Source organism: Zootermopsis nevadensis, unplaced genomic scaffold, assembly GCF_977971745.1.
Source record: "Zootermopsis nevadensis isolate Lab colony 2312 unplaced genomic scaffold, Znev_1.0 Znev_ptg000010l, whole genome shotgun sequence".
NCBI classification, from domain to species: Eukaryota; Metazoa; Arthropoda; class Insecta; order Blattodea; family Termopsidae; genus Zootermopsis; species Zootermopsis nevadensis.
Genome location: NW_028259142.1, coordinates 7,583,552 through 7,602,110, shown reverse-complemented (window position 1 = coordinate 7,602,110; position 18,559 = coordinate 7,583,552). Strand labels below are relative to the sequence as shown.

General features: G+C 36.6%; 1 protein-coding gene across 4 annotated transcripts in view; it reads right to left on the bottom strand.

Annotated features, from left to right (window-relative positions):
* LOC110838887 (vesicle-fusing ATPase 1) overlaps positions 1–15,757 on the bottom strand; it is a 30,931-nt gene extending 15,174 nt beyond the window's left edge. For all 4 annotated transcript variants that reach the window (XR_015534485.1, XM_087346424.1, XM_087346423.1 and 1 more), the window contains exons 1-10: positions 15,641–15,757; positions 15,304–15,392; positions 14,993–15,217; positions 11,797–11,942; positions 10,426–10,564; positions 9,264–9,406; positions 5,909–6,108; positions 2,474–2,698; positions 1,677–1,787; positions 664–852 (exon numbers count right to left, since the gene is read on the bottom strand). Coding sequence is in view for 3 of the 4 variants with exons in the window: in XM_087346424.1 (XP_087202550.1) it covers positions 664–852; positions 1,677–1,787; positions 2,474–2,698; positions 5,909–6,108; positions 9,264–9,406; positions 10,426–10,564; positions 11,797–11,942; positions 14,993–15,217; positions 15,304–15,392; positions 15,641–15,652 (1,479 nt within the window). In the remaining variant the exon portion in view is untranslated. The remainder of the gene's footprint in view (positions 1–663; positions 853–1,676; positions 1,788–2,473; positions 2,699–5,908; positions 6,109–9,263; positions 9,407–10,425; positions 10,565–11,796; positions 11,943–14,992; positions 15,218–15,303; positions 15,393–15,640) is intronic.
* Positions 15,758–18,559: the final 2,802 nt, after the last annotated feature.

Here is an 18,559-nt window from a genome sequence, read left to right as displayed (position 1 = left end):
AAAAGTAAGCTTATGTGATCTGAACACTTTGTGTCCCCCCATTCAACTTTTCAACCAAGTAAATTGATTTTCACAGAAAATGGTGTGCCACTACAGACCAGGAAATCCTTATATATTTTATTTCCTATAGTCAGTAACAACACAGTGGATGCAAAAACCTGTGACATGGAGGCAACACCATAATGTCTGTACCTAGAATTGGCAGCTGAGGCTTGCAAGGTCGCTTGGTCAAGAAGCAGGTTGTGTAGAATGCAATAATACTACCCCCCGCCACACACACACACACACTAACAACTGCATCACAATGCTAAGGTATTTTAATAGCAGCAGCAACAAACACAATGACAACAACAATAATAATACATTAATGTGTTATAGTAAAACATTTCTTTTATATTCTTCCAATTTTTGTGGTCTGGTAGTGTACTAGTATTCAAAATTGGAAAATGGCCGCAAATAATAGATCTTCATGGAGGCAGAAAATTGAGGAGGCTAAGGCCCGATATGGGCTGTAGAGCCATTGGCTGGATGGAGTGTACTAGTAACAAGACCAGAGCATTCACCAATTATTTGTAGGACCAGAAGTCTATAAAAGATTAAGCTTCGTAAGTTCTGCCAAAAAACACTTTGTTAGATTTTTCAGAGCAATAACATTTAACTTACAGGTTTGATATCATTTTCAAGAGCATGAAGAAAGTCTGATCGATTCACCAACAACTTCTCCATAGCTTCAGGATCAACTTCCACTTTGCTAGCAGCCTTAATGAGACGGTTCATTGCCGTGGACTGTGCAGCACGCACCAAACCTTCCAACTCAGCTCCACTAAAGTTCTTTGTTAGAACTGCCAATTCCTACAACATTACATACCAATTAAAGTTCTGTAGTCACTTACCCATATCAACAGTCTCAAAAATCTGGCCAACAGTACATGTACCTCTGTACCCAGAGATAAGAAACGAATGTACACTGGAATATTTTATAACATCACACTCTACTAAGTAGATTTTAAAACTGGCATGACAAAAAACTTCTATAAAAAGAATGTTTCAGTGATTAATCTACAAATAAGCATCCAGCCCTAGATGAACACGTGTGAAATGAAAGCTGGTACTAGTATAATTCTTCATCTTTCTGGGAGGTCAAGGCCACATTTTGGCTCATCCATGCCGTACCACCACAGCCAAGCAGATTACTTCACTTTAACCTCAGACGAAGGATAGGTGCATCAGAGAGTGGACTGTGTTCTGTAGTTGACATAACTCAAATTGTACATCCATGTTCAAAATACATATTAGTAATAAGGTGAGACACACGTGTCTGGAAAAGACATGAAGTGTCTTGCAACAACACGGGTACCAATGCTGGACAGTGTCCGAAGATAATGCAGAAGCTAGTATAATATTAAAGAGGAACCCTCAAAAGTCTGTTCACAGAGGAAGTTCATAATTAGACCTACCTCACTCAACTGTACATGTCCATAAGCATTTTTCCACGTGAGCATTTATGACTGTGGGGGTTTCTTTTGTGCAGAATTTTTATGTGGGCTTTTGTTATGGAACCCATTTATACATGACTTCCATAAACTTTCATCAAGTCCAATAGCACGGGCCATCAGAATTCACGTATAAAAATTATGAAATTTTCCATCAAGCAACATAAAATCATTCTAACTCACCTTGATGTCAACATCTGGATTGATTTTCTTGTAATCCTTCATCCTACTTGTATGGATATTAAGAATTTGGAATCGTCCTTGTTCATTTGGTAATCCAATTTCCATTTGTACCTATGGAAGACCAGTTAATTTAAATTATGAAATACAACATTAAAAAATTCCTATTAACCTTTAAACGATGGGCATTTAAATGGCAAAGTGGTAGCAGCCCTACGGAGTTTTTTTGCGGGTATTTAAATTTTTGTGCACGCTCTACGGAAAACTTTAATATTATCTAAAGTAAACATGTCCAGTGTCCAAAATAACTTCTAGTATTTCTTCAGGCTTTAGTAAGTTTACTTTCTTTTTTGGAAGCTCAGTCAATATGGTAGAAGCCATGGTTGTAAACTACTGACCACACAGAAAATTTTGTTTCCCTCTACTTCAGTGGATACACATTCTTTTCACAGATCATGCTGAGGAATGTGAGTAGCTTTGAATAGGGGGTCTGACAACTATGCTGAAACCCACTTGACATAAACAAAGTTTATTGCTGTTTATGGTTATAGTTTCCGGGTTAACAGCTCAGGTTGAACTTGTCAGAACCCTATAGAGAGTGATTCAATGCTTGCAGCCCCTAAAAGTGGCCAAAAGATGTACCCAAGTCTCCTAACAGTGTTGCAAGTATTTACGTTCCGGACAAGGAACATTCGTAGGGCTGAGTACTCAATTTACGTTCATGACAAGGAACGCAAGTAAGATAAAGGTTAACAATCATTCAGTGTCTCATATAACTGCAAAAGGTCATGAAACTTTACCTCTAATCTTCCTGGTCGAAGCAAAGCTTCATCAATCATGTCTCTGCGATTAGTCATTCCAATGACTAGAATGTTATTCAGCTGTTCAACACCATCTATTTTGGCAAGTAACTGATTTACAACTGTATCATGCACTCCGGTATTACCAGCCACTGAGCCTCGAGACTTACAAATTGCATCAATTTCATCAAATATGATAATATGAAGGCCACTGTTAGGACCAAGCTGAAAACAATAACAACACAACAAATTAGGATATAAATCATTTTTATTTAAATTTTTTACTCCATGACTTTTAAAATTACTTAGTATCCTTAATTCAACATGTAAATTTTCCACAATTTCTAAACACATCCAAACAGGCTCCTGTTCTGTATTAAACTTCTGTCTCCATGGAGGGTCTGCCATAGGTCTTCAATGAAATTCTGACTGCGAAGGGAATTCTGATTTAAAGAGACCACTTGAAAGAATAAGGTATCAATGGTAACAAAATATTGAGCATGTTTCTTAAGAAAAGAAAATTAAATTATGTGAACTGGATTGAAAAAGATGAGGGCTATTCAAAAAGATTGTCAGGGTTTTAAAAAATCACTACACGTAGTACAATTGAGGTAGGAATACAAATCTTGTTTTATTGTGTAGCAAAACTCTCAAAGTTTTATAAATGCATTATAAATATTGCACCTTTTGTCACTCTGCAGACATCTACAAGATAGTCCATTTCTTTCAACACATGCCCCAGCGTGTCAGCGGTGATGTTTAGAATGGCGGCTCTGATACGCACCTTCAGATCCAGGATAGTTGCAGGTAGAGGAGGGACAAAGACTTGATCCTTCACGTAGCCCCACAGAAAAAATCACATGGTGTTAAGTCCGATGAACGAGGTGGCCAAGACAGGAGCTTCTGATCAACGTCGGTCCCGCGTCTGATCCATCGCTGCGGTAAGTGCTGGTTTAAAAATGCTCTGACTTCCCTATGGAAATGAGGTGGGGCGCCATCTTGTTGCAGTATGAAATCAGCTCTGTCCTCATTCAGCTGGGGTAGCAGCCATTCAGTGACCATATCCAGATAAGTCAGTCCTGTTACTGTCTGTTCGGCAAAGAAAAACGGGCCGTATACCTTCATTTTGGAAACAGTGCAGAACACATTCACTTTGGGGGAGTCACGCTGATGTCCAACATAACAATGGGGATTTTCCATCCCCCAACCTTGAACATTGTGTTTATTAACTTTTCCACACAAATCAAAGGTTGCTTCATCACAAAAAATCAGTCGGTTACAAAAGCCATCTTCTTCCATTAGTTGTTGCAGTGCAGTGCAGAAAGCCCCCCTTCGGTGGTGGTCATCAGGTGTTAAAGCTTGAAGCAGCATTAGGCGATATGGCTTCATTCTTAGTCGCTTCCGTTAACACACGCCAAACTGTGGGTTGCGGTATGCTGAGTTCCCTGCTGCCTCTCGCAGTTGATTTTCTAGGGCTACGTAGAAGCTCTCTGATCTGGTCCACTTTCGCTTCTGACACGGAGGGACGCCCACTGCTGTTTCCTTTACACAGGCACCCCGTCTCCAGAAATTGTGCATACCACCTGTGAATAGAATTGTCGGAGGGCGGATCTTTCCCAAATTTCATGTGGAAGTGCCACTGGACAATGGTAACGGACCGATGATATTCGAGAGTACAAAACGCCTTCTCCTTACCGTTAGCCACCATATTGCAAAAGCTGACACCTGGCGGCCAAACGCGTAACTACTGGATGGTGGGCGGTACAGAACAAAACTTTGAGAGTTTCTCTATCCACCAGTGTAATGATAATAATCGTATGTTTAATGCATTGCCCCACAAAAATTCACAAAACCCCGACAATCTTTTTGAATAGTCCTGTATAATTCTCAGATGATGTAAATAAACCTGTAGATATAAAATTTGTTTGCAGTTTATCTAATAATAATGTCATTAGCTCACTTTATGTAATAACAAATGATACAGAATTTAATAGATAATAAATTAGAAAGGACATTGAAGGAAGCAGTCATGGCCTAATTTAAGAACCTATCCTGGCATCTGCCTAGAGAGACAGAGAAAAACCATAAAAATTTCAGCAAGCATAGCTGATATATGGGACAAGACTTGAAGCCCCTGAGACCTCCCAAATACAAAGCTGTGTCATTCGGTGGGTTTCATATTACCAACAAATACTTATAAGTATATATGTACATGCACATTATTTAAAAAGTTCTAAATGCATGTATAATATTCTTTTCATATTCAGTACTATCCATTTTCTTCTAAAAACAGAGTGAATGTTAAGTGGCCTCAAACTTTTATTTTATGCAGTCCATCACAACTCATTAAATTCTCTGAACTGGTCACCTTTCAAGCAGCTTGTATGGAAATATAATGCTACCGTAATGTATACCGTGCATTAACCGATCAAGAGCCAGTTGCTGGTTTGACTGTATACAGTCATTGTAAAAACACTGTAATGGGGTACAGTCATATTCAGAAATGAAGGTATGGAATAAGGCATAAGATTAAGAGGAAAAAAAAAATTAAGATCACTAGTTTGAGCACCTGTTTTAGTATGAAGTAAAAGATTGATATTTTCAAGTAAGAATGTCTAATGGTCATTGTGCAGAACTGCACGGCAACAAAAATTGAAGGTATTAAACTTTCACTCTATAAAGAATGCCAACAATAAGAATACTGTATAGCAAAAAAATTAACATTATTTTCTTCCTGCTATCCCTACAACATTACTATAGGTAAGAGATGCAAGGTTATAACTGCATTACAAGTAACTAGTTTATTACATGGCAACTGAAAAGTATACCTGACTTAATGAGAAACAATATCCTGTAACTTACTTGAAGTACAGAAAAATGTTTATGAAAATTAAAAATACCAAACAGTTTATCACAAATAGGAGCAACCTACATTTGGGAGTGTATAGAACATTTGCACATTTATAATTTACATATCAAATTTTACAGCGCTTTCAAAGTAATTTACAATTACCTCACAAGATTACAAGTGTGGTTAAATTCCCATTCAACATTTTACAAATAGGATGTCACATGACACATCAGAACAAAGTTTCTCAGAGTTTTTAATTTCCTTGTGTTGCACAAAGCATAAATTTGTGCAAACACATGTTATATAATACACAATGTGTAACATGGTTCCACTAACGTTCATTACTACAAAATGTTGTTTTACATATACATTTTTATAACATTCTGCAATTCACAGCAATAGGGAATTATTTTACTGTACTTTATTTCTAATCCACTGTGTTTTAGGAAAATTCATGGTTTCTTAATAATCAGCAGAATAATTCTGTTGTTATGCCATTATATTTTGACTACTTTATGAAGTCTTTGCTATATTATCTAAAAAAGTTTATATTTAAAACATGTAAAATGTTTAATGTAGTTTACCCTTTTTTCCTCTTCCTCTGCGTCTGCAAACAGCCGCCGAACATTAGCCTCAGATTCACCAACATACTTATCCAAAATCTGAGGTCCATTAACTATTTTAGGTTCACGAGCATTCAACATGGTCCCAATTTGACGAGCCATTAGTGTCTTCCCTGTTCCTGGTGGCCCAAATAGCAGGATTCCTTTTACATGCTTACAACCTAAAACATGTACAAAACTAGAAACATAATATGAACTGAACAGTCGTAAAAGGGCCATTAAGTAAATTCCTTATGTGAATATGAAAGTCACAAGTAACAAATGTGTAAATGTGGCAACACATCTAGGGAGTGCACCATGTAATTGGCTCAACTGTGGTTAATATGATGACACATTTATTCAGTCTCAGCATTAACCCAGCACTGAAGTTTGGAGGAGAACTGAGGAATATAGTTTACACTTCTGCCAGTGACAAGTTGGGAGGTGTCATGGGAATACCACATTGATGAAGGATGTACTCCTCCTACTGGGAGCAAAACAGGATCCTTACTTGAGCAACAGAACAGTCATCCTGTAGCATCATAAGAGTTCAGCTGGTCTCTAGCACTGCCAAGGTACAGTTGTCCTGTAGCATTACTGGAGTAATGCAATTCAGAAGCAGTGAGAGAAAACATTGAGTTCATCACCAGTTACAAGCGACAAAGGCCAGCCACGAAAGAGAAAGACTGAGGTACAGAGACAGAGAAGCCAATATCCAATGTAGAAGAATTCATAATGCAGTATGATTCCACAGGGCCATTATACGAGGCGCATCCCAAAAGTAAGTTTCCCTGGGGCCTTTTACAGAAACAAAACACAATTTCATGGAAATATTTATTGCAACAGATACAGCAAGTGTCCAGCTATTTTTCAACATATTCGCCACCGGAATTGAGACATTTGTCATACCGTGGGACCAACTTTTGAATACCTGTGTCGTAGAAGTCTGCCGCCTGGGATTGGAACCACTGTGTGACAACCATCTCCGCCTCTCTGTCATTCTCAAAACGCTGACGCTGACCGTACAGGAATTTCTTGAGGTGTAGGAAAAGATGGAAATCACTGGGAGCGAGGTCCGGGCTGTAGGGTGGATGATTAAACACCTCCCAGCTGAACTCCTGCAGGAGACTTGCTGTCCGTCGAGCCGTGTGCGGCCTAGCGTTATCACTGACCGCACTACACAGTCGGCGGGAGCTGGAATAAGAACCTCCATCTTCAACAGATGCAACGATGCTAATGTGAGAACGCGGGAAGTACCGTTAGTGCATGCGCCATGCTACGTCATTGCTCTATCACGTACGCACAGTCGCTTCGCGCAATATAAGGTTTGCTAGCTGTGGGACGAGTGGGAAACTTACTTTTGGGACGCGCCTCGTAACATAATAAGAAGGAAGAGTTAGATAGTAGCATTGTGTGCTAACTACTTCAAAAGTAAAGCCATGAGATATTCTACATCATGATACACAATTCATTATGAGAGTAATCAGAGGTAGGCTACGTAAACATAAAGTCACCTTGGACTCCACAATACTGATATCATCAAATGGAACAGTGGTTCCCAACTCAGGCAACATGAGTCCACAACCACAGAACATCATTCTAACCAGTTTCTTCAATTCGAGTGCTTGCATTATTGCAACTTAATTGCAGTTAATTCTGAACAAAATAATTTCAGTACAGTCACAAATAATTTCATATGAAGTCAGATCTGAATGTTATCACAATTTAAAGGAAGACTGATTCCACACTTATTTTCTATTTATGTATGTTGTAAATAATTCAGTTTCATTAAATGTATGTAAATTCACCACAGAGTGTGACTGTGGCTTCAGTACTAACATAGCATCATAAAACTGCATGTGACATTACATGCGTCATATACTACAAATTGCAAACAATATTCTTTAGTTGCTGCATCAGTATTTTGGATTTATATGTGGTTCTTTTAATAATGCTGTCAATGGCACAAATTACATAATGTAAAATTATTAATAAATAATTCAAAGGAAAGAATGTATTTATGGCCTAATCTAAAATCAACTACCTCAGCCTTTGCCTGGAGGGACTAAAGTAAACCATGAAAAACCAACTCATGATATCCAGACTCTGGTCCAAGATTTAAATCCAGGGTCTCCCAAATATGAAGAAGAAGTAATGCAATGCTAATCACTTGGCCATAATGTTTGGTCTGTGTGACAGATTCATTGAAAACTGAACATCAATCTGTGATTAAATTTCACAAAAAACTAGATTAAATATCATATAAAAAATCAAAATGCTTGAGGACATCTGGCTATATATCCAACACTTATGGGAAATCCATACCTACATAACAACACCAAATAAAATTCTGCAAGTTAACTGCAAATGACACAAGACTGGTGTCAATTGTTTAGGGTTGCACAATTTTCTGACTGAAGGGTATACCACCAATGACAGAGGCGAGTTAGGTTATGTGTTGCAGCTGCAGAAAAGGGGAAGTCTGAATGTGGCTGTAACAGAGGCCCAGAAGTCAAATTGACAGGGAGTAGTTGGGAAGAACTGAGAGGGAAGTCTTGCTTAGCAGAAACAAAGGAAAATACCTACACTTTGGGAGACAAATATTAACATTTGTAGGAATTGACTGTTAGTGTATATAATCCCTATATAAGATATTATGTGCTAATATAATTGTTTTCGTTAAAATACTTCAGATCAAGTTTGTTAATAAATCTAGTGTCAAGTCCTGATTTATTATTAGAAGAAATGATTTCAGTCTTATTGTTATTCGAAATTCCATCTATCAATCAGTGTTTGTCATGCACCTGATTCTAGCACTCAGATCAGCAGCTGAAAATCAGTTAGCACACATATTAAGCAAGATTTGAGGTTTTCACAGCAGTGAATCTTAATATTAGTCTTCTGGGTCGTTGCACCATATACTCTGGTACAAGTTTACCGACATTTCAGAGGTCCTTGTTGCCTCCATCATCAGGGTAATTGCCCTGATGATGGTTTGGTAAACTTCTACCAGACTACACGGCACAACAACCCAGAAGATGGCCATCTTAAGCATGCATATTATTTCTTAAATTAGAATAGAAAAAATTTCAACTTGTGCTGTCTACAAGAAGACAAGTTAATCTCTGGGACAAAAAGTTTATTCTACAATAAAGATAAGTGGGTGTGTGTGTGTGTGTACATATGTTCAGAGGTGCATCAGCTGCATCTATGAGTGAACTTTAGACACAAAGGCACATATTTCATTTATGTTTTCTACTTCTCCTCCAAAATGCTGTTTCAAATAACTTGATAAACTACACGGAACTTTAAAACTTGCAAGAAAAATCCCACATACCTAATTGCTCAACAATTTCAGGAGGAAAAACACGCGATGCAAAAGCTCGCCTAAAGATGGCATTGAATTCCTTGTCCAAACCACCAATTCCCATTTTCTGAAAGTCCCAGTCTGGATTGATAATGGATTGTCGAGGTACTTTCCTGAAAATACATACAAAAAGAATTAATAACATTAGACATTTCAGTCACAACATTATACTACATCTCACAGGAAGAAAAACTAAACTACTGTGTCCTAACCTGATCAAACCTAACCTAACCTAACACAACAAAAACAAACAATCTCAAGATACACAAACACTTCAGCTAATTCCCACTTACATTAATACAAACCATGATTATCATAGTAACCATAGTAAATATTCAAAGAATGCATAACAATGGTCATCGATGGTAACCATAGCAAACAAATAAATTCAGAGGTTGATAGTCTTTGCATTGGCCACCAGATCAAAGCACTTCAATGTCCATTTCAAGCCTTCTCATCTTTTATTTTGTTAACACCGCTCATAGAATATTCAGGAGTATGATTTTGACGTTGTGCAGAATGGCACAACCTCCATACCAAATTTCATCCCAATCTATCCTGTGATTCTCAAGTAGAATCAACTACATGAATGGAAACAAGCAGCCCATAATGCATTCTCTCCATGCACTTCATGCAAAGTCGTTGTAACAAAAGATCAATAAAAAATGTTAATTACTGTCTGCATATAACTCACTTTTTGCCAATCCACTCTCTTTTCCTCCTGTTATTCTCTTTGTTGCCTCGTCTGTCACCTTGCTGAAGAGCACAGGAGATAAAACACTTCTACGTCTAGCTCCTCTAAATGTTTGGAAACTTTCAGACTTGTTACCATCTAAGAACATGCTGTTTTCATATTTGTCAAAAATGTTCCTTATTCTGCCCATTAGTCCTTTGGATACATTTGCCATGGGTAATATTTTCCAAATCTCCTGTCAATTTATACTACCACATGCCTTTTCAAAATCAATAAAAGCCTAACATGTTTTTGCCAAATATCTTCTTTTTAATGTCTCACAAAAAATGAGAAAACAACCACTGACCTATTATCTCTAAAACCAAACAGTTGTTCCTTCATCCGGCAATTTTACATGAAACAATTATATAAAATTCACACTATCAACAGACATCTTACCCTTTCGCTTTTCCAACAAGATTTAATGATGAGTTTTCAGCTTTCTCAAACTGCACCATTGTATCTCCCAGGCAACGTCCCATTTTAGTTTTCTTAGGTTTTGCATCCAGACCAGCTTTGATAGCACTCAGATCAGCAGCTGAAAATCAGTCAGTACACATATTAAGCAAGACTTGAGGTTCTCACAGCAGTGAATCTGAAGATGGCTGTCTTCTGGGTCATTGCACTGTATATTCTGCTATAAGTTTACCGACATTTCAGAGGTCCTTGCTGCCTGCCCTGATGATGGACTGGTAGACTTCTACCAGACTACACGGCACAACAACCCAGAAGACATCTTCAGCACACGTATTATTTCTTAAATTAAAATAGAGAATATTTCGATTTTGCTTTGGGAATCAATATCAGTATTGTGGTCAGAGTAGTCCATGACTAAAAAAATCATAGGCAGAAAAGACTTCCACAGCAGTGAGAATGATGTTCTGATTTTAACGCTACGCAGACTCATCTTAATAAAAATAAAAGTTACTATTGTAAGTTCTTCCACCAGATGGTAGCTCTTATATTTATGCAGACAGGGCACACACTTCAACTGACTCTACCTCTTAGGCACATACAGAACCCATAAAGAACCTATTACAGTAGCTTCATACACCTGTCCACATGCATGAAAAAACTTGAGAATGGAGAAACCAATTCTGAATAAAAATCACACTAGACAGTTTTATGAAAAACTTAAAAAAACTTAAATTTTCATTTTGAGGAGACATTTTAATGACTGAGTTTCATAAACAGTAGAGGATTTTATTCATGTAAGCTTATCACAATAGATCATTGTACACTAAAACAAATGCTAGAGTTCTTTTAGCAGAATTACACAAGAAACAATTACGGAAAAAGCAAAATAAAATCATGACTGAGTTTAGATTGCACTGAAAACAGATTTGTTATACATTTTATTACAATATGACTTGAAGCACATATTAAAAAATTATCTACATTTAATTTTCATTTAGTTTGCATGATAATAGTGAACACTGAAGCCTTAACACTGACTGTTTCTTCATGCATTATACAGTTCTAATTTCTCATCAATTTCAATAAATATCAACTAATGGTGAACAGTTGCATGTAAATTTAATGTTTGCTTATTACACGTACAAGGTAAGAGTTCATTGCAATTCAGTAAAGAGTATTACTTCCATGGATCATCTTAAAGTGAGTAAGTTTCACATCAGTTTATTTTTGTTCATACACATCATTTAATTCCTTCTGCTGAACATGCCTGACAAGTGCACACTGTCTCCTTTTACAACTTCGTTCATCGTCACTGTAACAATGCTTACATATATGCCCTCAGCGAAGACTTACCTTCGAGACTCTTGACAACCAAACCCAGTAGTTTCTTGTCAACAAAGTTAAATGCTAACTGTTGGCCAACTGTAAAAGCTTGACCTGAAAACTGCAGGAGAAATTCCTTTGCCATCTGATCTGTATCATAAGGCTCTAAAGTAGTGCTATGAAACACAGAAGACAAATAATAACAGACATAATATAAACAAAACACAACTCTTTCATTCTTAAAACACTACAAACACATAACTAGCAGGGCAAAATTCATAGATATATGCACAATACAGAATTCTCACAAAAAGGATATACTGAGTATGCACTGGCCCTCCTGTATCACAAATTTTGAATTCTGAAATATTCCTATAAACAAAGTTGTAAACAGTAAACCAATTGGGAAAATTTGTCAGTCTTCTGCAGGTCATTCAGCCCCACTGTGTTAATGTAAACTACACCTACCTTCTGATATTTAAAATGTTAGCAATAAGAATAAAACAATAACAAAGGAAACTTGTGTTATTGGCTCTTTTACTCACAAACATGGTCATATCTGATATAACTCACTAAGTCATACTGCCTCCGTCATCAGGGCGATGATGGTGGCAGTATGACCTCTGAAACGTTAATTAACATCGACCAGACTACACAGCGCAACAACCCAGAAGACAGCAATCTTCATACTCACCGCTGTGAAAACCTCAAATTTTACATATGTAACTGTTGTTTTACAAGTCTTTAATTGTGGAATCTGTGAAACTGTTACTCTGGCTTCTACTCAGGATATTAAGTAATATAATTATTTAAGGTGTGTTGTGGCTTATTCGGAATGTAACAGAACATTTTACTTTTACAAAATCATGCAGCTGACATCAAACAGCATAGTTGGCAGGCAAATTAAATGACAGGCAAGGTTTATAGTTGTACAGCATTTTAAACTATACAATGAAAAATATTATATTATATTACTCAGTCGACCAGTGAAGCTACAGGTGTATCCACCTCATATATAGAAAACATCTTGAAGGAGGGCAAAACAAATTCTCATGAAGATCACGCATTTTCAATACCAAAAAAGAAACCTCTAAGAAAGAAGTGAATACAATTCGACAGCTTCATAGTTGTTCTTGATAATGCAGCATACCACTGCACTAAAGAGAATAAAAGACCAACTTTGCTACTCTGAAAAAGATACTGTAACATGGATAAAAAGAACATGTTAATTTCTTGCATGCAATGAAAAAGCCACAACTCCTCAGGCTGATAAAATCAGTGAGAAAAGAAAAACCGTATTTAGTAGACAACATAATTAAAGAGAATGGACATGATGCATTGCACCTTTCTCCATACCACCCTGATTTAACACATACCAAACTGGTTTGGGGAGACATCAAAAATAAAGTAGCACAAGAATGCCTGTCTATGAATCTGAAAAAGTGGGTGTTTTGCCAAAATGTATTTGTTGGATGTACAACATAAAAGTGGCAAAACTGCTGCTCCCATATGAAGAAAATAGGAGAGGAATATCGGCAACAAGACAGCTCAATGGATGGATCAACAATTGACATCATGATTGTTCACTTAGGGGATAGTTCAGATTCCAAAAACAAAAACACAAAAGATAGAAAGAACAGAAGGTTTATTTATAAATTCCTAGAATCACTACTTCCCACAAAGTCACATGTACGAGGCTCGTCCTCAAAGTAAGTTTCCCTGGGGCCGTTTACAGAAACAAAACACAATTTCATGGAAATATTTATTGCAACAGATACAGCAAGTGTCCAGCTATTTTTCAACATATTCGCCACCGGAATTGAGACATTGGTCATACCGTGGGACCAACTTTTGAATACCTGTGTCGTAGAAGTCTGCTGCCTGGGATTGGAACCACTGTGTGACAACCATCTCCGCCTCACTGTCATTCTCAAAACGCTGACGCTGACCGGACAGGAATTTCTTGAGGTGTAGGAAAAGATGGAAATCACTGGGAGCGAGGTCCGGGCTGTAGGGTGAATGATTAAACACCTCCCAGCTGAACTCCTGCAGGAGACTTGCTGTCCGTCGAGCCGTGTGCAGCCTAGCGTTATCACTGACCACACTTCACAGTCGGCGGGAGCTGGAATAAGAACCTCCATCTTCAACAGCTGCAACGATGCTACTGTGAGAACGCGGGAGGTGCCGTTAGTGCATGCGCCATGCTACGTCATTGCTCTATCACGTACGCACAGTCGCTTCGCGCAATATAAGGTTTGCTAGCTGTGGGACGAGTGGGAAACTTACTTTGAGGACGCGCCTCATATCTAAGATTGTTAAAGTGGTTTACCACAACTTTGGTTTGTGATAAAAGACAATCCAAAAGAGATGTGCTAACTGAACAAAAAGTTCCAGACACCAAGATACAATTAGAGATTAATCCTCGCAGGTAATTTAGAATTCTAGCACAAGAAACTGATGTTTCACTGGGGTCTGCAATTAATAAGCATACTAATATGAATTCAAATTCACCAAAACAATAACAGCTGTGCATGAGATTAAACAACTAGATTGTGCATAAAAAATTAATTTCTGCAACTGGTTATAGCAAAATGCATACAATGGACTCATTGATCCAAAACTGCTATTTGTAAGTGATGAAGCATGGAATAATAATACTTCCAAAAATTCTTATGATATATATGGTAAGTTGTGTCACTTTCTACAAAACATATCACGTTACATAAAGTTTTTATGTATAATCAATTGTTTAAGCATTGCAATGATTTGCAAAGTGTTTGAGAATTTTTATTTAATATCATGTATCTTTATTAATGGGGTCACTTCTTCCCTAGAATATTTCCCTGTTTCCTCATTCACAAATTTCCAGACTGCCTTTATTTTATTATTAGACTCTACTATTTGTTTAGTGTAATGTATACATTTAGACTCTTTAATGATTTGAAAATCTTGCAAAATTTCCTGTAGTGAACTTTCATTACTTGTTGTTACTAAATTGACACATCAGGTAAATATCTTGATTATGTTAACAAGATGTTTTGATGTCTTTATTAATCCACTCATTATTTTCAGATAACCTTTTCACTGTTTTGGTAGTGCAATTTGCTTCAAATTTTTTTAAGATAGTTAGGAATGTGTTGAATCTACATCATGGCTGTTTAATACCAAGTCCCAGATTTTATTACTTACATATGATATAAATTCTGTATATATGTGATCTACTTACCTTTTCTTCTGCAAGAAATCTGCTTCCAAGACAATAGTACAAAGACATTCTGAACTCGAAATTGGATCAAAATGGTAAGGCTTTACTTCAATATCTTGATTAAGGGAAAGAGTTGCCCATTTTCTTTGAGGTAAGCTGAAGCCCACAGTACCACGTGGGACTTCAGAATGAAACCGAACTGTGAATATATAGTGCTGTGATGGCCCTGTGCTAACTTCAATGTGTCTGTGAAACAGAAATCATACATTTTAACAGATATGCCAGTGCAATGTTAAATATGTACAGCACAACAAAATTTATTTTAAACTTACTTCACATCATCTGGAAAGTCACCTTGATTGACAACAGCGCAGTTTGTGAGTGACAGCTCATCTGTAGGGCAACGGGATGCTTTCATATGCTGTAATAATAAAATGGTTAATAGAAATATTGAAACAAATAACAAATTCAAGAGACGAATAATGTGCACACTGTACTATAAACTTAGAATAAAAACATTTTTCTGGCTGCTGCGAAAACGCATTTGACAAATAGGTGAAGGATGTACACCCCACACAGAAGTAATTGCATTCGATGCTAATATCTTTATCGGACGTTTAATATTTTAAAAGTTAATATTCTATTGTTTACATGATCAGTGGAACTCACCATCCCGGACATATCTTTATACAGACTGCAATAAAAACACACTCTTTCGATTACCGCAATGCAGACGTCAATACTAACACAAACTAATACCAACTGCTTTTAGCACAGATTACCAACATCTTCACAGGATCGCTGGTCTTTCCCCCCAGGTATCTTAATTTTGCTTCGGGTTACGTATATCTGATCGAATTCGCTCACAAGTTTTTTCTTATCCGTCGTCAGGTCATACAGAATAATTTTCTGGGGAAATTCAACGGATAGCAAAAAGTATTTTATTTTCGTAAGAAAATCATCAGAATTTTATCAGGCACTAAAATGAGAGCCTCTTGTAGGTAAATGGTTATTTTTCCACTAGCCTCGAACAGCGCTCATGAGTGACTGTTTTGCCGTCGGCTTATTCGTGCGAAACGCCCGTATCATCTGCCGAGGAAAATCTATATTGAATCTCTGTATATTTCACCATTTATAACAATGGCTTACATGTTTTTGTTTCAACTTTGCTAATCTTTGTTTTCTACATCTTTTTTTCTCATATCCATGACCACGTTCCCCTAACCCTCACTCATCCGACTTAATCGGCATATCCGACGTATGGTTCCACCCTTATAGGTCGGCTAAAAGAGGTTCCACTGTACTATGTTTTGTGTGGCAGTTTGTTATGGGTGGGGACACAAAATGGAAAGTAGATATCTGGAATTTGATTCCAGGAACTCATGAATGTGATTCACAAGCTGTGTATTGTGGAAGAGTAACTCAACATTCGCTTCATCCAAGATAGTAGTGCTCATATTTCACCCAGACCGTGCCAATATTTCAAAACCTGAGGTTCTTAGAACAGAGAATAAATACAACTTGCTTAAGGCCAAAATAATTTGTATTTGTATAAATAGATCTCACTTCATTTGAAATTTTAAGTGTTGTTTTAATTACAGTCCATATCTTCTGTAATTCAGGGATTACTTAACGCATATTCGTCATACGTGAACACAGTTTACTTCTGAAAATAATAAATTCTGAAGGATATGATAGGAAGTGGTCATGACCAATTTCAAGGCTAATTTTAGCAGTTTTCTTCGATTAAGAATTGCAAAGGTTATTGATACTTCTCATATAGCCACTCCTGCCCAACTCCCATCCTCAACTTCCTGGGTTGCAACCTGTTTAACAAACGATGCACTGGGGTCCAAGTCACAGTGGGATGTTTTATCTGCAGTGGTGCATATGCCATTTAGAAGCCTGTCCAGGAGGCTAAAAGGTGGCAGCCCCACTACTGGACTTAAAAAGTGTCAGGCTAGAAACCTGCCCCGGGATATACAATTGCTTTCAATTCTCAAATGACAAATAAAGGACAGATCAAACAATGACAGACCATAGCATGAACAAGGTAAAACAACTGTGGAAGAAAGAGAACTTCCGTAGCTTTGCGACTGGCAATGTAAGAAGTTTAAATTATAAAGAACATGAATTAGACTCCATTTTAAATTAAAGTAATATGAAAATTGCAGCTGTCACAGAAATAAAGACAACATCATAAAGAACTACTGAATCACAGAATTATATATTCAGGTGTAGACAGAAACATCTGTGCTCAAGCAAGAGTAACAATATGGTGTCACAAGTCAATAAAAAAATCAAATTCTCCATTATAAATTCAACAATGAAAGGATATTATAAATCAGAATCAAATTTAATATAGGAGAAGGGAGAGAAGATGAGAGTGAGAATTTTTACAAACAATTAAAGGATATAATTAGTAAAGTAAAGTAAACAAAAATTATTACATAATAGTAGCAAGCGGCCTTATTGCTAGAATAGGAAACACCCCAAATGATAATGTAACTGGATAATTTGGAGAACAATTTCTGAATAGGAATAGTCAGAAACCAGTAGATTTTTCGTAATATAACAATATGAGAATTATGAACTCATTTTACAAACATAAATAAATTCGTAAGTACACTTGGTCTGCAAGAAATTTACGATCCATTAGAATTACTTCATAAAAAATGTAAAGAAAGCAAAACTATTTCTCAATGTTAGAACATATGGAGGACACTAAATTGGCTCTGATCATTATTTAGGCAAGGCTAAGCTTAGATTCCCACCTAAATGATATTCGATCAGAAAAATAAAAAAAATGAAAGAAAGAATTCTTTTATAAAGTTAAATTATTAAATGATCACAGCATAAAATGGTTGTATCAGAAAACAATCAACACACAAATTGGAAATATTCTTATAAGCAATGATGGAATGCTGCTTATGAAAGTTTAGGCAAATATAGAAAATGCATTCTAAAAAGAGACTACATAAATGGGATGAAGAAATCAAATAATAATATTGAAGAAAAATTGGCATATAACGGATGGTTAAACACACAAAAATCAGAAGACTGCATAGAATATATAAGATTAAAAGTTACTGCAAGAAAAGAAGCTCAACAAAGACATGGCATTGGGATACTTTTATTTCATACCTTGATACAGATCTAAATAGAGTAAGAACATGTGCTTTCAAAATTCTGAATTACATGAAAAGAGGCATAAAAGAATCTGTTAATATAACATACTGCTCTAAAGAATGATTCTTAAATTACTACAGGGAACTATGGCATGATCGGACTTATGATGAAACAATACTGACCTCAGAAAATGACAATGAAAATAATTTTACACAAGCAAAATTAGAAATTGTAATGGAGAAAATAAAAATGGTAAAACCCCAGGGGAAGATGGAATGAACTCTGAGCTCTACAAATATGCTGGAAATAAATTTCACAACCAACTTCTGAATTTCTTCAACATATATTACATCAAACGAAATCCCGACAGAATGGAGAAGAAGTATTTTTATTCCAATCTATGAGAAGAGTGACAAAACAAATCCACAGAACTACAGAGTCTTTTAAATACCTGCTGCA